This window comes from Lynx rufus, unplaced genomic scaffold (genome assembly GCF_022079265.1).
Source record: "Lynx rufus isolate CCGP_SWC_20201006 ecotype Redwood Valley unplaced genomic scaffold, mLynRuf1.p SCAF_5, whole genome shotgun sequence".
NCBI lineage: Eukaryota > Metazoa > Chordata > Mammalia > Carnivora > Felidae > Lynx > Lynx rufus.
In genome coordinates this window covers 53205518-53227506 of record NW_025814867.1, presented here as the reverse complement: position 1 = coordinate 53227506, position 21989 = coordinate 53205518, and the positions used below count along the sequence as shown (strand labels likewise).

The 21989-nt window shown below is 40.1% G+C and overlaps 1 protein-coding gene across 1 annotated transcript in view; it reads right to left on the bottom strand.

Annotated features, from left to right (window-relative positions):
- Positions 1–8330: 8330 nt before the first annotated feature.
- The window catches only part of IQCJ (IQ motif containing J), a 93230-nt gene continuing 79571 nt past the window's right edge, over positions 8331–21989 (bottom strand). The window contains exons 4-5 of the mRNA XM_047100411.1: positions 21378–21458; positions 8331–8571 (exon numbers count right to left, since the gene is read on the bottom strand). Coding sequence (XP_046956367.1) covers positions 8331–8571; positions 21378–21458 — 322 coding nt within the window. The remainder of the gene's footprint in view (positions 8572–21377; positions 21459–21989) is intronic.

Here is a 21989-nt window from a genome sequence, read left to right as displayed (position 1 = left end):
TTATACTTTAAAAAAATATTACTTGGAGGATTGCCTGGAACATTTTTTTTTAATACAGAATCTCAGGACCCTTCTCAGATATTCTGATACAACATATTTGCTGTGGTTCTGAAATCTATATATTTTTTTAAAAGTTCCCAAAGTAATTCTTATTTGGAAAACATTGCAATAATTGATATAGTATAATGTACACAATCTTTAAAAAAAATCACAATAGGCAAAAAAAAAAATTTGATATTTATCATAATAAAAGGCCAAATTGTTGCTACATGAAGCATCCAATGTTGGGAGGGGCCCTTCTTCTCATGTCCTCAGGTTTCCATGAGGAAGCACTTTCCTAAATATTCCTAGCCTCTGACTTCCACACCACAATCCTCTCCATGAAGGTAGAAAGGTAGGCCTGATTGGAGGATTGGGCAAAGGGACTGGGTAGCCCAGGATCATTCTCTCTCCATTTTTCTATGGGATCCATCTCCCTGTGCAAGATCTGTGGGGTGAGTCTGACAGTTTTCAGTGCTTCCCATGATTGGTAAGTTTCCCTACAAAGGTCAGCTCAATGGTGCCATAAGTCAGTTGCACCCTCAAATCCAAGTTTGACAGTAAGTAAAGATGAGATTTTGGTATCACTCTTCCTAAATCTCTTGCCTTTCAAAATAAGTTTCCAAATCAAGAAGGGAAAAGGAGTTATTTATTGGCTCCCTAAAACTACATCTTCTGACACTCGTCCTTTTTATTTAAACCCTGCCAGCCAGTTAATGTAACCAGTTTTACATGTGAAGTAACTTAATAATATTTGCATTTGCATAATACAATTCTGTGATAAAGGCCTATAAAAAGGAGTGTAAAAATTTCATTGGAAGTTCTCAAAATGCATTGTTCAACTCATATTAATTTTATTATTGAGCCAGTTAGAAACTCCAGCTCTTGGAATTTTTCTTCAATAAGTACTAATTGGAGAACAGTGTTTACAGAGTGTTCCATGGATTAATAGTTCAATAAGATGTGACTCTTATTGGGTTTCATGGTCACAGAAGTTTGGAAAACATGAAAAACAGTACCCTACCTTCCTGCAAATTCAAAATGTGTATTAGCTTACAAAGGCTCTAAGAGGTCCTGAAGTAAATAAATGGGTTTATTTCACCCTTCCTCCAATTAACATCCATCAATATCCTATAAAACTAATATTCCAGGCACCACATCATGGGAAATTCTGCTCTAGAAGATATTTCAGCAGATTTTTATTAATAATAATACCTCAACCTTCTATACAACTAATCAATAAAATGTTATTATCTCCTATAAGTTACCAGTGCATCTGTGAGAAGAGTTGCCAACCATGACTGAGGAATTATGTAAATTCTGCAAGAGCAGGGGTTGTGTGTATTTGGATGATTGTGTCTCCAGGGCTCGGCAAAGGCCCAGCACACAGGCACTCAGATATTTGCTGAATAAGTGAACGGATGATGTAGACCTAATCCAGGGATATGAATAACTACCCCATCCCCAATGATGTCTTACTTACAAAAAGAAAGGAAGTCTGAAAGAGGCTTAGGCCAAAGAGCTTCCAGAATAAAAGGAACACAATAACAGATCTCACTCTAGTTCTATCACATTCAACTTCTCCTTGGATCCTAAAGCATCTTTCATACTCACCCAATGAGTGAAACACTGATTTGTAATACTAAAATTGGATTTTATAACAAAGAGTACACTCCGGGTCTAACAAGGGGATTTGACACTGTATCTCACCAAAGCTGTAGAATATGGACAGGATCTATGTGAGGACAAATGCTGAGACTGGACTTGAGGTAAAGTACAAAGGAAACAAGTTCCTTCTCAACTCTCTTTATCAAAAGTAAAATGCTTAATGCATCTAGGAGGACTTATCACATTGCTATGGATGAGTCAGTTATCAAACAATGAACTGTCATTTTGTATATAATTTGGAACCCAGAAAATGATTGCTATTAGTAGTCCTTTAAAAAAATTGATCCCCAAACTGAAACAACATGCTTACTTTTAAACCTATTAAGAAAAATGTCCTCAAATCATTATTAAAAGGATAATTTGTGGGACACCTGGGTGGCTCGGTAGGTTAAGCGTCCAACTCTTACTTTAGGCTCAGGTCTTGATCTTGTGGTTTATAAGATGAGCTCTGTAACTGTGCTGTAGTACAAGGCCTGCTTGGGATTCTCTCTCTTCCTATCTCTCTGTCCCTCCCCCACTCGCACTGTCTCCCTCTCTCTCAGAATAAATAAATAAATTAACATTAAAAAAAGGATAATTTGAGAAAAAGAATCGATAATATCAACCAATATTCAAAGATATATAAAGGAGTGTTTTGGCATAAAGATAAATATCTTTATATAAAATTTATCTGGGGCACCTGAGTGGCTCAGTTGGTTAAGCAGCCAACTTCAGCTCAGGTCACATTCTTGCAGTCCGTGAGTTCGAGCTCTGTATCAGGCTCTATGCTGACAGCTCAAAACCTGAAGCCTGCTTCAGATCCTGTGTCTCCCTCTCTCTCTCTGCCCCCTCCCACTCACACTCTGTCTCTCAAAACTGAATAAACATTTAAAAAATTTATAAAAATATATTCATTCAAACTGTCACATATGGTCATATATTATATAATGTAATTTCTAAAGCTTTGAGAAAAAAAAAATTGTTCTCTAAGACTCTGGTTTGACGAAAAGAGAACCAGATCTACTTTTATGCAAGTACCAAGAAGTCTCTTTTTACATATGATTCCTATATTCACTGAACCAAAATTTTGGGATGAATAGACTTATAATTTGTGCTATTTTGGGGGTCTGAGAGGCTGGGTGGGAGATAGAGTTTGAGTACTTAACATTAAAACTCATGGGCTTAAGTTTATAACAACAGCTGGGCATAATATTGTAACTTGTCCCTGACCTGGAAAATCTAGGTTAGTAAATTATTAAGTAGCACAAGGCTTACATTCTCTATCATTTCGCAGCTTTCAAGACTATACTGGAAGACGTCCCCAGAAATCCTCCTTTAGAGTATGGGTTCCCCCCAAAACAAGTGTGACTTTCTAAGAAGACTTTATCCTAAAGTCACAAGATTGTTCCTGATATATTTAAAGCCTGGAAGTTGTAAATCTCAAAATGGGCAATAAAGCTTGAGGGTAATAAAGCGGTTTGAATGTAGCTGTACAGGTCATGTTTGGCAGGCAGAAGCAGGACTGGCCTTTGGTAGCATACTTGGGCAGGTGTGACAGGTCACCTGGCTGCTGTTGCTAACTCTTCCAACTACTCTTGCTAAAATCTAGGGCAACCCCAGCAGCCCCAAACATAGGAGGGCTCCATGGACTTCTCTTCAGGATAAATGAAGTAATGGGGTCTTTAGCTGGCCCAGACCACACTAATCTTTGAACCTGCTCAGAACTGTAATTCTTCCTCACCAGGAGTGAAGTAAGGCTGTGTGGCTAGAGTTCCTTGTGGCTGGAAGGGTGCCTTTGCATTGACCTGTCTGAGAAGTGAGGCCAAGTAACCCATTCACCCCAACATCCTGCAGATTCTGTTTCTTTTTTCCCAAATCTGAAGGGAGGAGAGTGACCTAGGCTGGCTTTTATTGTGTACATGGGTGTGGTCTCTCAGGAGAGGCCTAATCACTGAGAAGCAAAACAACTTTCAACCCAGTTTTAACTTTGGACCTTGAATATTAATCTTTAAAAGAAGCAACACTAAAACAAATGCTTGATGTATTACTTCTGTAATGTACAGTTCCAATCCTAAAGGAAAAACACATATATAATTCTCATGGATTCATTTGGTGAATCAGAAGCAGGAGCAGTGCCCCTGAATGGGAATCAAGTTGACATTTCCACTCCTGCCGTTCACAAGTTTTGCAGTGTTTTGAACACATAGAGTGTTTTCAAGAGCAGAATCAGAATCCACTGACATTTATCAAGAGACTTAGGGTCCCAGGCTCTGTGCTATGTTTCACATAGGTAATGCCAATTAACCTTCACAGCGATACCAACCCATCTCTAAGGTGGGTGTTATTTCCAGTTTGCAGATGAAGAATCGTTTCTCAAGTGGTACATCTTAGACTCAAAAAAAAAAAAAAAACTATGGCAGAGCTGCTATTTAGTTATGTTCCCTTACTAAGCCAGGGCCTCATTCCATGAGCCACAGAGCCCCCTATAGGCCACACCATAGTAACACAGGAACCAATGGAAGTAAGCAGGCGTGGCCAGGAAGGAAGATCCAGGCAGAATGAACCAAACAGGACTGACAATGTCTCCAAACAATCCAAAAATATTTCTGGGTTTATCCGAGGGGTATGCTAATGACTTGTGAAAAGGTTATCAAGTCATTTAGAATGTACCATTCTACAGTTTCTTTACATGATATTCTATTAGACAAATTACAGATTTTTCAAAGCTGGGAACTAAAAGAATAAGTAATATGAAATTGGTTCATAAAATACACAAATCATTTTCTACTGTTGTCTTCTATGCAATAACTAATATTTTTTATGATAAAAAGTTCTTTTTTTCTCATTTTGATACCCATCAGCTCCACTTCCCAATAACTTGCTGCTCAAAATTGCTATTTCTAAAACAATTTTTTCTGTTACCTCATGATACAGTGTGGGATAAGGACATTTAATATGCAAATTGCTAACATAACTTAATGTATCTTCCCTCATGTTGCTCTTTAATTTGGCATTGAGCAGCTGAGGCTTGAGGTTTTAAGCAAAGAGCACTGAATGAGGCAATTTATAAAATGAAATGAGGATTATTTTTTCAATTATTTCCTGTTTTTAGTTTATTTATTTTTGAGAGCGAGAGACAGAGAGCGAGCGAGCACACACACAAGCAGAAGAAGGGCAAAGAGAGAGAAAGAGAATCCCAAGCAAGCTTCATACTGTCAGTGCAGAGCCAGGCACGAGCTTGATCCCATGAACCGTGAGATCATGACCTGAGCCAAAATCAAGACTCGGAAGCTTAACCAAATGAGCCACCCAGGCGCTCCTCAATTATTTCATTCAGAGTTTATACCTACTAAATTGTAGAATAGTCTTAGAAATGCATTGATGCACTGATTATTTCTTCCTCTGCTTGACCATGTCTAAATTCAGGCTTATTTTCAAGTGGTATAATATTGTAGACTAGTGAAGCATAACGGCTTCAGCCCAATGAGTAACTCAAGGCAAATTAGTTATCTCTTTAGGTCTCATTTTCATCATCTGTAAAATGGAGATAATAATAGCACCTCCTTCCTATGGTCATTGAAAGGATTAAATGAAATAATCTATGGAAAGCATTAGCAAGGTGCCTGTCAAATAACAAGTGCTCAGCTCTTATTAAGATGATGATTTTGAGAGCTCATACTGAAATATTACTGTTCTTATATATTTTAGAGCAGAAATATTCTAAGAACTATATTAACCATTATGCTTAGCCAAAACAGAGCAAAAGCATACAAGAGAATCATTCTCAGCTCAGCACAGGGATTCACCCTGATCAGGTTGCTGGCTTCCCATGCAGCACCTGCCTGGGGCAGACAGCTATTGTGGGCAGTAACTGCAGTTATTATAGACATGGGGCAGGCAGAGCAGCTGGAAAGGCCCACAGGTTAGACAAGGGCAGACTGGCCTCCAATTGAGGCTGTGCTGGAGGACAGTAGAGGGTTAGCACTTGGGACAAGACAGGCAACTGATCAAATTCACGAAGACATACAATGGTCTAGGGAGCAATAGTGAGAAATCAAGCCCAAAGAGGGCTGAGTTCAGCAAGCTGGAGGTATCTGGTAGGAGTCAGGGTCCCAGAAAATCTGCCAGGGAGATATCTCCTTGAGAGCATTTGACTTGGACTGAAGGCTTTTACCCCTAAAATTCCAAATGGACTCATTGGTTATTAGAGGAAGCTCATCTCTTTATGACAGGCTTAGCCCAAGTGGTCCAGAGCTCACTCATCCTTATCCCCTCCATAAACTTGAGGTCTACTCATTAAAGAGTAGTAAAACCAAGTCTTCCTATTTGGAACTCCCTGAGAGTATATATGAACCCAGCGGGTCTGGTAAGCTGATCAAGGTGGAGCACAGTCACTTTCCTTTCATGGGGTTATGACCATCAAAAAATGTACGAATGAATCTTCTGAAAGAGGTCCCAGCAAAGTGATGATCGTGGGAAATAATACCCTAGCTAGACATACCAGTCCAAACAACTAAGCATGAAGTTTTAAAGAATTATGAATTGGAAATTTTATCTGCCTGACAAACTAGACACTTAGAAGTGTCCCAACAACTTATATTTGCATATTTTATTTTGCATATTTAGTGTCATGCCACCACCACTATCAATGCCACAGTTGTTATAATCAATAACCTCTACTGGAACTCTGGGCAGGGTCTGTTTGCTTTCTGAAGCTAATTCCGATAATGTTTTTTGAAAATGTTTTGATTCTCACAAAACATTTAGCCAATCGGGAATGAACCAGACTTCCACACAATGAAGAGAGTTATCCTTGTCCCAGGAGCACAGAGATAAGACACGATGATATGGTGGTGGAGCAGGATGCCACTCCCAATTCATTCTGAGACACTTTACAGGAAACAAAATTGCTGGGGACATTTGAGAGAGGAAATCTGCTCTACTAAGAAACATCAGGGGACCTGGAGGCCAGGGTAAATTAAATAAGGTAGAACTGTTAGCAAAGCTGTGCAAAAGATATTTCACATCACATTTATGTGATGACCCATGAGGGAAGAATGTGCATTTATGTGCAAAGATTCTTAAGGTGCTAAGATGTAAGTGGTGTGGCAGGGTAAATGTAAAACAAAAATAGATTATTTCAGAATTTCAATAAAGTCAAAAGGTTAACCACCCTAAAGCAATACTAAAGCCATCAGGTAACACTGGACACAGCAATGGGTGATACTCTCAGGAACTGGGACTAGCAGAAAGTACAAAGGCAGTAAATGCAAACCTTTTAACTCAGAGGCAGAATGATTTCTGATATTTAGCTTTCATCATTCAGATCAAATCTTCAGTCATTTAATTTCTATTAAATTAATTCTATTGTTGACAGCAAAAGCATCCTAAACACTCAATTTTCATATTATTTTTGACTTGCAAACAATGAGATAAACACACACTTTACTTAAACATTTTCCAGTGTGGCTCATCAGCGCCCTCTCGTGACAGTGACACCAGTTAAGACAATTCATTCCCTCTAAAAATTGCTTTAAAAAGGTACAGATTCACTATTTGCTTTCTACTGTCTGCTAAAAACAGATCTTCTGCTACTGTTTTTTGCACAGCTACAAACTCAACTTGCTGCTCGCCTTTAGAATCCATAACTAGATAAAACTGTATATTAAAGAACATGCAACATAATCATCTGAAAACATGTCAAAGCAACCTTTGCTTGATCCCAATGTGAATACATTATTTTGGCCGCTGGGAAGCCTTTTTACCACTGAATAAACATGATTACAAAGTAGTCAAGAAATTTTTTTTAGTAATATACTTGTATAGTTACTTCATTTCTCTTCCTAACTTCTTTCTGTGTATTCCAGTGGCTGTCATAATGATCACAAGGGCCATATCCACAAAACTCTGCATTACAGTTGCCTGATGAGTTATTTACTACCACATTTGGGATGTTTTTTTGGTCTGTCTGTTGTTGTTGTTGCTGTTAAGACTTTCAGCAGATGTTTCCATTCCTAAACCCTGTACCTGGGGTTCTTAAACAGCTGGCCTCTGGGACAATTATGATCTGCAGGCAGGATCTAGTTACATTTTAAATTCTCTTACTAGTTGCCAACATTAAAAAGTTTGAGTTTCTGACATCCCTTGAAAGAAGAAACCACATTTGGCAATGTCTGTCCAGCATCCCCACATGGCAGCACATCCAGGAGTCAAGTGGGGCTACCCCTTTAGGTGAGGCCTGTGCTCTTCAGTAGCCAGTGACAACCTCGTCCACATCAGCCACATGGCCCCTGTAGGCATTTGAATTGCAATCCCTGAGTTTGTGACCCCTTTCAATTCTTCCTGTAAAACATCTCTCTATAATCCTTATAACCAAGCTAATCTTCTATCATATTAGCACCACAAAACCCTACCAGAAGCACAGACTAAAGGGAACATACTGTTAAAAAGAAAAGGAAAAAGATATTCTTGGTAACAGAGGAATGCAAACACACATATGAGTAAGTTTAGGTTGAGGTCAAATGCAACTGATTTCTCTCAGACTTGATGAAGTACACTTTGTGCTTATGAATCATGTCTTCATTCTGAGATGACAACACCCTCACCATGGGTTCAAATATAGCAAATAAACAATGAACCACCTATCAATGAACCACCTGCTCACATCTTGAGATTCCTTTCTTGGAATCAAAGACCTGGCGACCAAATGATTGGCCAGTCAGGCCATAAAAAGGAAACATGGCACTCACGGGTGTGCTGCTGTCTGAGAAGGTGTTCATGCTGACAGAGCTGCTCAGCTTCTCTGAGGACACAGAGGATGGGGACGGGCTCCTCTTCTCCAGAGGGTCCTGCCTCTGCAGGTACTCACGCCAGGCTCTCTGAATGCTGGGGAAAAAATAAATAAATAAAAGCACATGCACTGTCATTCCCTGGTCACAGCCCACAGACCCAGAAAAGCACAAGGAGTCTGAAGGAATTGGCTTTGGAGACAGGGAAAATGTAACACATAGAATGTAACAGAAAATCAGAAGACCTGTACTGTTTCTCTATTTTACTGGTTTGACATTCACAGACTTGACTAAGCTAAATCAGTCTCTCAGGCTTAGTCAAAAAAAATCTTAGCAAAAAAAAAGTCATCGAAGTGAAACTAGTTTGCATGTATAAATGTACTTTGATTTATGGGACCCAAAATCTTTCAATTTCTCATCCTATATTTCAAATGAGAATAATAAATAAGCTGACATATCTCTTACTCGTTCACTAACACAGCATTCTTGAGAGACTCTTCTGTGCTAAGGTCAGCCCTAGGCTCTGGACAGTGACTGCAATGTAGTCCTAGGGGGTGCCATTCACACAGACCTCAAAATGAAGGGAATCCCATGTTACACAGTGTAGTCTACACGGCCAAATGCAGTGGCCCAGTTCTGGGACAAGACAGTCAAAAGCCCTGGGTCATGCATTTTTACATACTGTGGAAGGAAACAGATGGTATATAATAAGTAAATAAAGAAATGGATATGGGGCATCTGGGTAGCTCAGTTGGTTGAGTGTCTGACTTCGGCTCAGGTCACGATCTCACAGTTGGTGAGTTTGAGCCCCGTGTCAGGCTCTGTGCTGACAACTCAGAGCCTGGAGCCTGCTTTGGATTCTGTGTCTCCCTCTCTCTCTGCCCCTCTCCTGCTTACACTCTCTGTGTCTCTCAAAAATAAACGTTAAAAAAAATAGAGAAGACAATATCTGAAAATGTTACATACTACTCAAAAAATTAACACATGATTAGGTAGCTATTTGAGATTTTACCCTTTAAGAAAGCTTTTTATTTCCTGTGATTAGTATCAAAACCAAGTCATCTTCTGCTTTGGGTAACAGAAAACTCTTCTTTATGAAAGCTAAGTAATTTGTTTCCACTTGGACTGGTTTCTAATCTTTGAGATTAACATGTAGTTTTACATAGGTGATCAGTGAACACAATCCATCCTCTTCTGGGAATTATAATGCCTAACATGAAGACCAATTGTCAAGATTCAGCCGTTTAAGATAGTTTTAAATAGATGTACTAATTCCATTACTATCTCTTCTAGACTTCTAGAAGTATCTGATCTTCTGTAATTCTTCCCACACATAAAGCGGTTAAAGTTGTTTCTGTGTAAACAAACTGATTTATTTTCACTTGACTAGAATGGTTCAAAGACCATTAATTCTCAGTAGCCAGAGGATAGAAAGGACACAAAAATGCGACCACGCTATTGAATTTGTATATATTCCCTAATTTATTAAGGCTCTAAATTATAATGCTCAAAGTAAAATCCAGAAGTTGCAGCTAAACGATATCTTGAAATAAGAGGCCAAGATCCCCCAAAGCTATGAAACATAAGCTTCAGGAGCCCTCATGGGCCAGAAGTTTCTTCTAAGACCCTGTGAGCATTTCTTCATGGTTTGCATAAAATTGCAAAAGTAGATATCTTTTAGGGTTTTTGTAAGTATTCTCTAAATTATGTATATACTTCAGACCCTATTAAAGCAGGATATGGCCCTGCCTTGGGTTATATGTGGTTACTGTTTTATTACACAATGCTTGCTCAAAATACTTAATTACTTACTTACTTAGTTACTTAACTTAGTTACTTATTTATTTAAGGATTTTAAACAGAATCTCAGAGAAAGTTCTGCAAGGGTTATGTAGTCCTGTTGCTTCTTCAGGGACCCATTTTATTAGGGAGTGCATACTTTTGGAAACTGTTAATAATTTCTACATCATCTGAAGTGCTTGGGGTCTCCCAGAGTCCTGCCAACAAGTTCTGCCATTTGAAGGCACCTAAAGTCCATAAACCTGCCCATTAAGGGCTTAAAAAACATGATATATTTATAGGCTATTTTAAAAATATGAAATGATAAGCCATAGAATACCCACAAATTTATATTCGAGACATTCCTCTCTCTCTGACTCTCTCTCATCACCATCTTGATTATTTAGAAATATAGAAAAAAACTGTAGCAGCCATTTGAGATATTATATTGTAGTTTGTTGAACACTAGGGGGCAGTGTGACACCTTTAAAGAACCAAATAATGCTGGGCAAAGGGATGTGAGATCTGCAAAGGTGAATTTGCACTTAAACCATCTCCTTTCCCTTCCAAGTTCTGTGGTACCTGGAAAGTGACATATCAGTTTTCCTTAAGTCAGACAATGTTCCTTAAGAAGACAATATTCCTTTATTCCTAGTGGATGGATATCCTCTTTTAGTTGACAGAGAATGTGTCGAGATTAAATACTTTTAAAATATGTATTAAAAACTCCTATAAGCCTCCTCACTTCCTTAATAAAAAATCTAATTTAATTTTTGAATATTTGTCTCACCATCCTTGTCCACATATATGGAAACAATTTTACTTAGTTGAAGGTATATTATACTATATTTTTTTCCTTTTTAACTCAGAAGTTAAAAATGAGAGGCCAGCTACATCACTATTATCTAAATTGTGACCCTGGATATTTTTACATGTGGAATCATGTTATTACTCCCTGAATCATAGGAAACTGTTTACATCACACACTATTTACTCCCATTTGACCACACCGATGAGACCTTTGATGATTAAATTATTCTAATATTAGTTCTCTAAATACACTCTCCAAATGTTATTTTGCCATAAGAGGGAATTAAAACAAAATGTAGAAGCCCTCATCCATCAGTCATGGGAAATCACTCTTCATCCTTCTTATTATAGCTGTACCACAATTCCTACTCACAAGTCTCCTTTAAGGCTGCAGAGTAAACCCTGAACACCACCAACTACCTTGACATTTTTACTTCTAAAACTAAGCTGTGCTATCAGTATAATTCTTCAAAGGCTGGTTGCAGTAAAGGAGCACGTTTTGTGTGTTCCTATATTTTGAATTATAAATATAGAGGTTTATTTCAAAGTAGATGATAAATAAATTTTTCAATAACTTTTTTGCTTGGTCAGTTCCGATTTATCTTCTATCTCAGGAATAATCGCCTACCTCTGCCATCTCTATACATATCCCTGTCTGTTTTACAGTGCCAGTGGCTCCCCCAAGCACTCACAGCCACTTTGGGACTCACAGCCTGTGCAGTCCTGGTTGTCACTGGATGCCCTTACATAGAAGATGTCCTTATCTCAAAGACAAAGCTCTGAGAGCTGGGATGCTTAGAGGAGATTTGAGGGAGTCCTGGTACTTTAATTAGACTTGTAGGATATATGGGATCTAGATTGGTAGGAAGGAAGAGGAAAGGTCTTTGGGCAAAGCCTTGAAGTGTGGGTACCAGGCAGAAGGCAGGAGGTTCCTAGAGAAAAGTGGTAGGACATCAGGCTGTGAAGACAGGAAAGGATCCCAGACGTCTCCTGGGGCTAGGCTGGGGGAAGACTGGGCAGTATCTGCTCCTTGTGAGGGGGAACCCCATCTTGACACAGTTGATCGTTGCCAGGACTTACTACTTATCAAGGATAGTCAGAAATCTGGGTTTTTATTTGAAAGTTACTAGTTCTTAAATGTTACCAAATAATTTTTACAATTTCAAAATACATTATGACTCAAGTAGGGCTGAATTTGGGGATGGGAAAAAAAGGCACCATCAAAGAGGCCACAAGTCTGAATATCTTTGGAGATAACATCTAATTACATATAGCTCTTTTACGTGTATTCTCCCATTCAATCCTAACCACAAGTGGGCTTTGAGGAAGATGCTACTATTAACATAGTGGTAGTTTTGCTTGCCCAACGTTAATTTCTCCTTTTTTTTTTTTTGTTTCAGCCTCATTTTTCTTTGGGGACCCACCAACCCATGGCCAACAATGTTGGCAGAGCCCACACAAGAATAAAGCAAAATGTGTAGAGCAAAGCTTACAGAAAAGGAGCACAGAGATATCTGACGATGCTTGACTCCCTGTATCCCCTCTATCTAGCTGTGCTTGAAGCACATCAGCCCCTGGATGTTTCTGTTAGATGATCTAATATAATCTCTTTTTCATTCGTAAGTTACTTTGAGTTGAGTATCTGTTACTTGCAAACAGGAGTCCTCGACAAGTTTCAGGGAACAAATGGGAGCTAACTGACAGACACAACATTTGGACCAGATCCCCTGTCTCCCCATTACATTGTGTTACCACTTCATGGTTCAGCAAAAGGCAGAAAGGGAGAAGAGAGCAAGATGATGGGTTTGGCTTGTCACATGCTGACTTTGAGTAGGTAAGTAGAACCGCTATTTAAGCCTGTTAGTTAATTTTTTTTAATTTATATCCAAGTTAATTAGCATATAGTGCAACAATGATTTCAAGAGTAGATTCCTTAATGCCCCTTACCCATTTAGCCCATCCCCCCTCCCACAACCCCTTCAGCAACCCTCTGTTTGTTCTCCATATTTAAGAGTCTCTTATGTTTTTGTCCCCCTCCCTGTTTTTATATTATTTTTGCTTCCCTTCTCTTATGTTCATCTGTTTTGTCTCTTAAAGCCCTCATATGAGTGAAGTTATATGATACTTGTTTTTCTCTGACTATTTTTGCTTAGCATAATACCCTCTAGTTCCATCCACATAGTTGCAAATGGCAAGATTTCATTCTTTTTGATTGCTGAGTAACACTCCATTGTATATATATATACCACATTTTCTTTATCCATTCATCCATCGATGGACATTTGGGCTCTTTCCATACTTTGGCTATTGTTGACAGTGCTGCTATAAACACGGGGGTGCATGTGCCCCTTTGAAACAGCATATCTATATCCCTTGGATAAATACCTAGTAGTGCAATTGCTTGGTCGCAGGGTAGTTGTATTTTTAGTTTTTTGAGGAACCCCATACTGTTCTCCAGAGTGCTACACCAGTTTGCATTCCCACCAGCAATGCAAAAGAGTTCCTCTTTCTCCACATCCTCACCAACATCTGTTGTTGCCTGAGTTGTTAATGTTAGCCATTCTGACAGGTGTGAGGTGGTATCTCACTGTGGTTTTGATTGGTATTTCCCTGATGATGAGTGATGTTGAGCATTTTTTCATGTGTCGGTTGGCCATCTGGATGTCTTCTTCAGAGAAGTGTCTTTTCATGTCTTTTGCCCATTTCTTCACTGGAATGGTTTTTAGGTGTTGAGTTTCATAAGTTCTTTACAGATTTTGGATACTAACCCTTTATCTGATATGATGTTTGCAAATATCTTCTCCCATTTTGTCGGTTGCCTTTTAGTTTTGCTGATTATTTCCTTCACTGTGCAGAAGCTTTTTATTTTGATGAGGTCCCAATAGTTCATTTTTGCTTTTGTTTCCCTCGCCTCTGGAGACACGTTGAGTAAGAAGTTGCAACAGCCAAGGTCAAAGAGGTTTTTGTCCACTTTCTCCTCAAGGATTTTGATGTCTTCCTGTCTTACATTTAGGTCTTTCATCCATTTTGAGTTCATTTTTGTGTATGGTGTAAGAAAATGGTTCAGGTTCATTTTTCTGCATGTAGCTGTCCAGTTTAATCTTTGACGAAGTAGGAAAGAATATCCAATGGAATAAAGACAGTCTCTTCAGCAAGTGTTAGTTAAATTTTCTATGTGTGTTTTAAAACTACCCTAACAGATGTACCATGTTTTCATTATTTGGTGTCTGCCTCAACCCTGTATCCTGATATAAACCTGCCCAAATGCCAGGAACGGGCCGCTGCACGCAATAGGCACGTTCCCCACAGCATTTGCCTGTATCTCTAGCCTGCTTCCACTCCATTCCAGTTTCTTCCTAGTTTGTAACTCCTGACTTCCTTTGATTGTTGGTACTTCCTACTTTGACTGTTGGTACTTCCAAAGCATCATGGACCTACGTTCTTCTGGATCTTTCTGCAGGTTCCTTCACCAACACCTATGACCATCTTGACAGTCAGCAACCCCTAACTCCCTCACAGATGGGAATTTGAGCAACTTGGGTCTTGCCTCTATAACACTCTTTACGAAGATTAAGAAGGCACTTTAGAAATAAGGCACACAGAGACTACGGAGTCCATGAAAGAGAATAGCAGCTCTGGAAGATATTAACTGTTCAAAAAGAAGATTAGGCTAATCCAGACAACTCTTTTCCAACAAGTCTTCTTCCTCCACTAGATTGTGAATCTCTTGATGGCAGTGAATACACATGTCCACCATATCACCACAGTTCTAGAAATACAGTAAGTAGGTGATCAACAAATATGTTTTCCTAACATTGGGTCCCAGACCTCAAAGAAGATAAAGTTTTACCTCATGAAGAGGTGTGCTTAGATACTAAACATTTTTATTACATTCTTCAGCTCTGTGATTTCTATTTGGAACTTTCTTATATTTTCCATCTCTTCACTGAAGTTCTCACTGTGCTTATCCATTCTTCTCCCAAGTTCAGTGATTTTAAGAGCATTACTTTAAACTCTTTATTATATAAATTATTTATTTCTGTTACATTAAAGTTTTTTTTTAATGTTTTATTTATTTTTGAGACAGGGAGAGACAGAGCATGAACAGGGGAGGGTCAGAGAGAGGGAGACACAGAATATGAAACAGGCTCCAGGCTCTGAGCTGTCAGCACAGAGCCTGACAAGGGGCTCCAACTCACAGACCGCGAGATCATGACCTGAGCCGAAGTCGGCCGCTTAACCGACTGAGCCACCCAGGCGCCCCGCATTAAAGGGTTTTTTTTCCTGAGGTTTCATCTTGTTCTTTCATTTGGAACACATACCTCTGTTTCTTCATCTTCCTTGATACTGCCACTTTCTATGCATTAGATGAAACAGTCACCTCTTGGAGTATTAAATGGTCGGCCTTATGCAGCAGATAAAGCTTATTGTTCAACCTGCCTTAGCTGTTGGCTGTCTCTCAAACCTTTGTGATTGTCTAAGCAGCCTATTTTATTTTTAATAGCTCCCAGTAGTGAAAGCTATGCTAAAATCTCCCTAAAGGGGAGGATCTTAATCAGCACCTAAATTCAGGCCGATTGGAAGCCAGACCCTCAGGCAGAAGCTTTTAAAGTAAGCAAATGTAAACATTCCCGTGGGGCTGCAATTGTAAACTGTGTTGGCCTCCACAGCCAGTTGATCTGGGTAGCAGTTGCAAAATTTGGGACTCCAGGTAAGTGTATTATCTTCTTTCTGGGAGATTTGGCTGAGCTGTAATGAGGCCTAAGGAGAGCACAAAGACAGTATCCCCCGGCCTATGTTCCCTAAGAGCATATCTGTAGCCTGTAGATGTGTGCCAAATCTGAAGTCTGCCCTCTAAGGCCCAAGCTCCACATCAAGCAAGTAGGCCTCTTTTACAGAGTGGCTAAGGGTGTGTTCCATCTGCTGTCTATTCAGGGCCCTGTGGTGGAAGCCTGCTGTCTCTCCAATTGTTACATTCCCATAGGACCCAGGAATGTAAGCCCCCCTGGTCACCAGAACCAAGCGATCAAAGGGTATCTCCTGGGCAGCAGCCACAAAAATCAGGGTACCAGATCTACAGACTGGGATGTAAAGTCTGGCTCTTATACCAGACACATATAAGAGCTCCTGTCCAAGACATGTTAGTACTCTGGAGTGTGGCAGAGGGAGAGTTTAAAGGTAGTACCTGGCCTCCGAGGTCTCAGAAAAGGTTTATAGTCAGTCCTTCAATGTGTGTTTAATTAAAAGCCTGCCCTTCAGGCTGCAGCTATGATGATAAGCTAATAGGCCTCTTTTACATCCTGGTGAGCTCCTGGGTCTGTAGCCTCTTGCTGTACCCTGGTAGCGGTAGCTGTTAAAGACTCTGTCTACTGGTTACTGTCCTATGGGGCCTGAAAGTCACACCAGAGCCAGGCAGTGGGGAGGTATACCCTGGCAGCAGCTTCAAAAATCAGGGCACCAGACAAGGTATAAGCTCCTTTCTCTAAGACTCCAGTGAGCTGGAGCAAGGGAGAGCACGGAGATTGCATTCACTGGCCTCCATTATCTGAGACTCCCATGGAGGACCCGAGATGTGTTTGAAACCAGAAGCCTGTCACTCAGACCAAAGCTCGTGGACCAGTAAATAGGCCTCTTTCTCAGAAAGAGTGAATGTGTGTTTCAGTCTGTTGTCTATGCAGTGTCTCAGGAATGATGGTCTGCCAAGAACTGTCTAACTGCCACAGCTCCATGGAACCCAGGAATCCAAACCCCTTGGCCTCCAGAGCCAGGTGATAAGGGGTGTTCCCTGGGTGACAGTCACCAACACCAGGCCCCCAACCTGTGTAGAAGCTGTCATCTGGGAGATGGTATTCTGGAGTGCAGCAGACGGAGAGTACAGGATGGTGCTCACTGGCTGGAGCAAGAAAGACGGAGAATGCAAAGAGGCACCCACCAAAAACAGAAAAGAGAAGAAGAAAGAAAAGAGAAAGAAGGTAAAGAATAAAAAGGAAAAAAATTAAAAAGATGGCACCCACCAGCTTTAGCAAGGCAGAGAGCAGGAAGATGGCTCCCACCATTCTCTGACCCCAGAGAATATCCTAGCAGGCCCCTGCCTCTCAGACTAATACTTTAAAATTAGGAAACCAGTCTTTTCACATAAAGTCTGGGTACTTTTCAAAGGGATACTTCTGCATGGGGCCCTGGGACTGGTGAATCCATGCATGCGGGCTCTTTAAGAGCCATCTTCAGTTGGCCACAGACCTGTAGGTCTCACAGGCACTGGAACCCCTTTGGTCTTCAAAGCCGTATGTTTTGAGGGCTCGTCTTTCAGGTGCTGGTCTTAGTAGTGGGGGTGCCTGGTGTAGAGTACAATCCTTCTTTCCTCAGGCAGGAAGGAGCTCTGTGTTTTGAATTCCCTCCTGACTGTGAGTCACTGTGCTCAGGGTGGGGTTTACTGCAAGATTATGTCCTAGCCTTTCCTACCTGTTTTGATGTGGTTTCCCTCTCATTTGCGTGATGTCAAGGTGTTGCTCCACCAGTTTTTAGGTTTTTTTTTTTTTCAGGGGATATTGTTCCATATGTGGCTGTAGAGTCAGTAATGCCTGTGGGAGGAGGTGAGTTCAAGATCTTCCTGCATAGCCATCGTGAACTGGAACCCCCCAGAAACTCAGTACGTTTAGAGAGATGTAGGTTCTTGCTCAGTTTTACTTCTCATTAGCTGTGGCCTTTGGGCAAAGCACTAAAGTTATTGGCCTACATTGTGCTTACCCAAAAAAACAGGAATAACAATAACCTTTGTGTAATTCTTGCAAGGAGTCAAGGATAAGGTAGCTAAGTCAGCCTCAAACGTGACCAATAGAGGCCCTAGATAAATCATTATAATCACTTAAGAAAATCAAACACTTTCAAAAATTTTTAAGCAATGTGTGCTAATCACATACATTGACACGATAAGCTGGATTCCTGAGGATCTTTATGGGCAATATTTTCTTAGCCCAGTTTGGCATACAAAACGTGTTTGGAACAGTGTAACTCCCATGGAAAAGATGCATTCGGTCAGAATTTTGGCAGGGAGGATTTTCTCATTGAAAGTTCACTACAATCCTTTAAGACACGGTTAGTGTTCTCATCGTATAGAGAAGTGCAACTGTGGCCCAGACAGGTAAGCAGTGCTCCCAGGTCACACAGTGGGTAGGGAGCAGAGCTGGGATTTGCCTTATTTGCTCTAACTCCAAAGTCTATGCTTTCAACCATTCTTCTCTCATATCTTCTTTTAATTACGCTTTTGACTAAAGTTGATAGGCATTACTCTCAAACAAATGCAGTCTAACAAGGCTTCTTTGAGAAATATCTTTTAAATTCTTTTGGGAATTGTCTTTTTCCTCCAGTGTGTCTATCTGTCTGTCTTTTATAGAATCCAAAGGTTTTTTTATCACTAAATCAAATACATTAATAAAAAATAAGGAGAGGAATTGGGCACATTTAATGAGCAGACTTTCAAAAGATGATCTGTATTCAACAGATGTCTATGTTGTTCAATAATAAAATAAATACATGGTTAAAACATCAGGACAGGGATTGCGCACACCTAACGAACAACTGTTAAGGGACAGTTTGTATTTAGAAGGTGGGTTTCGGATCTTATTACATCCAAGATGTGACCCCATGTAAAGGGTAGCAGTTTTATGGAGTTTGGAGAGTCCATTTCCTTCCTTTGCAGTCAGGCCTCTGTGCTAAAGCATGTGCTCCTTGATGTGAGCCTTCTTCCTCAGGCCCTCGTTCCAGCCTTGCCTCCTAACATATTTGTCTTTAGTCTTTGAGTTGCATTGACAGCCTTCACTGTGGTGCTTTCACTTATTACTTTTGCTTTCACCAAGTTTTCTGACTTGAGAGGCTTGCTTTTGTTCGACCCTCAGAAAACCTGCCTTTCACCTCCCCAAAATTACTTTTTATTAATAGCTGTGCAATCTTGATTGCTTTTGCCCTTTCAATGCAGTCCTTTGATCCTCCAACTCTAAAACTCAAAATTACCTGTTAATGGTCACATTCGTGAACCAGGTAATGCACCCTTCCTGACGTTTCCTCTAAATTCCATCCACATACTCACATGTGTCCTTTCCCTGGAGGTCTCTACTTCCACTGATACTTTGCACTCCACATAGAGGTTTAGGCTTCCTTATCAAATCCTTTTCTTTTTAGTTGGCCTGAGTATGAGGAAACAACTGAGAGTCTTTCCTGCCCCATCCAACCTCCACCTTGGGTTCCCATCAGTGCAGGTATAAAATGGAGGCAGCCCACACCTGAGAACAGTTCTCATCTGGCCTTATTATCTTTTACACTCAGAGACTGGCCTGCCAAAATGCATCCCACCTCAGGGGTTGCAGAGGTTGGACTGTCCAGAAAACCTTCAATGGAACTTAGTCTCCCTCTCTTCTCCTCATCAGAGAAGGGAGAGGAGAGTTTCCAGTAAAGCGGATTTTATAGTGTAGTAACCATCGCTTTCCCTACTTCTCTCTACCTACCACGGGAAGACAGATGTTCAGCAGGTTCCCACCAACAAAAGAAGACCTTAACAGAAAGCCTGTGCAGTGTGACAGTGACTCTTGAACCTGGGACAAGGTCCCATCTTTCATACCCAGTGCTCTGCAGGTCTAAAGAACATCCTTTGGGAAGTGGGGAGGAGGGTATGCCAAAATTCACCCTCTTGAGGATGCCAAGGTCAGCCTGAGGGAGATGTCCCAGCAGAGCAAGGGACATAATGAGAAACACAGCCTACACCATTGGTGGAAGACTCAGGGGAGATGAAATGCGCTTCCCACAATGTCCCGACCCCTATTTTTAAGGAAACAACTGCCTGGGAGTGAAATGTTTACCATTAATGAAAATCTTGGGGCATGTGTGTTTGGCACATGAGGGGTGGGAGAGGGATAACAAGGAGAAGGGACAACTAGAAAGAGGAGAGACTAGAGAGGACAGCAGGCTGCACAGCTGCAGGAAAAGTCTAATGTGTATAGAGGGGAGATGTTCAACCTGTCATGAGAGTTAAGAATTTAATAACCAGATTAGACAAGAGTCACTGAACTGGACTAAATTCTCTGATGGGACTCAAATTCCATTATTGGACAATATTAAGTTTTCTCTCCCTCATCCCCCTCCAGTGAGTGGAAATGGGGTTCAGAGTTATTAGAAGAGATAAAACCATTCTTTTTGCACCTCACTGACCTAAGATTCCTCCATCAAGCCAGCTACACATTAAGTCCCAGACTCTCTGAGCTGGCAGGAATCCCAGGCAGAGAGATTTTTTCTTTGCCTGCTCCTCCTCCTGGCACCTGCCCCTCTGCCTATACATATCAGAGATGATGAAAACCAAAAAACACCAGGGAGGATTCATTCCTAGCTTCATTTCAGCATTCAAATTAAACACTCTAATTTTTCACACAAACAACTTTCCATTCCAGCACTTTTTCATTTAAGAGGACGTTATCTTAATGAGAAAATTCCTAAGGATAAAACAACCTATGTTTGAAAACTAACATCCTGTGTAGTGAGGCTGACACATTGCTTGCATAAATTTGGTAGCCTGATTTATTATTCATTTAGTAAGCATGACATAGGGCTTCCTACAGTGGGGGACCCAACCGGTTCAGAAGCCATGTCTGAACTTTATCTTGAAGGTATCCCACTGTTCTCATTCAGATACAAGCTTTTTACTGATATCCAGGGCTAATGTAGATTTACAAGGGTTTATGTTAATATTTGCTTTTATCCAGCAGGATATTATATATCTGCATCATTTCTGTCTCAGTTCCCAAATCCATGGCTTATTGTTCTTTAAAGTTGTACACCTGAAGTCTCCCTTCTTCAGGGTGACTTCTTTTCTAAAAGATTCCTCTTTGGGCTTTTTTGTAAATTATCAGTGATCCTAGGCAGGCTCAGACATGTTAAAATTCTTGGATACATGCTTCTCAGAGCATTAACCTGTGTGTGTGCGTGCATGTGTGTGTGATAAAAGAAATGGCATGATATAAAAATAACCAAGTTTTCCAAGGTGGAATTAACCAAGTTACTAAGACAAAACAGCAGAAAATGCACTCTGTCTAAAAGGGGAAAACCAAGAAATGATGATGGGATGACAATATAATAATTCCCCCACACCATCCAGTAGATGGTGCTGTTCGCCCAAAACGGCTTTGTTGCTGTTCAGAACAGAAATGTTTAACACATAAATGTGAAACAAGTAAATGTTTAATTCTTATACCCCTAAATTCAAGAGTAGTGTAGAAGTTCATAAAATGAGAACTGTAATGTTTTAATGTAAACTTTGAAATAACTTACATTTTCACCTTTGATTCCAGGGGCTGTAGATTGAGGTGATATTTTTCAATATTATTCTCCATATCCATGGCCATCTGGTGACTAGAAACAGAAATAATGCCTCAATATAGTTGAATACAGAGAGTTAACCTTTATAAAAATAATATTGATAATTTGTATTTATTTGAAAAAGCTGATATATATCCAATTTTGTTCATTTTAATGAATTCACAGAGTCCTAAAGTCTCCTATTGATAGATAATGGATAAATAACCACACCATAAAAAGAAAACGTTGTTTTTTTACATTTGCTATTCTTTTGATTTTTACTCCTTAGCTCAACATTCATATTTAAGGCATGAGAGTCATTTCCTTTAAGCAAAGAGAAAAGCAGAATATTGGGCCACTTTGGGGGGAGAAAAAAACTGAAGGAGGGTGTTATAAATCCCATGGAATTAACCAAGTTGTAGAGAATGTATCTCATTCATTCTCACCCTTCAATGGTGCCACTGCCATTGAACCTTTCCTTCTTTTATTCTGTAAGCTTTGTCAAAGCATGAATCTCTGCCCTGGAAAATTCTATATCCATAGATATATGATCACTGCTTCTAATGGGTTTATTAGACAATCACT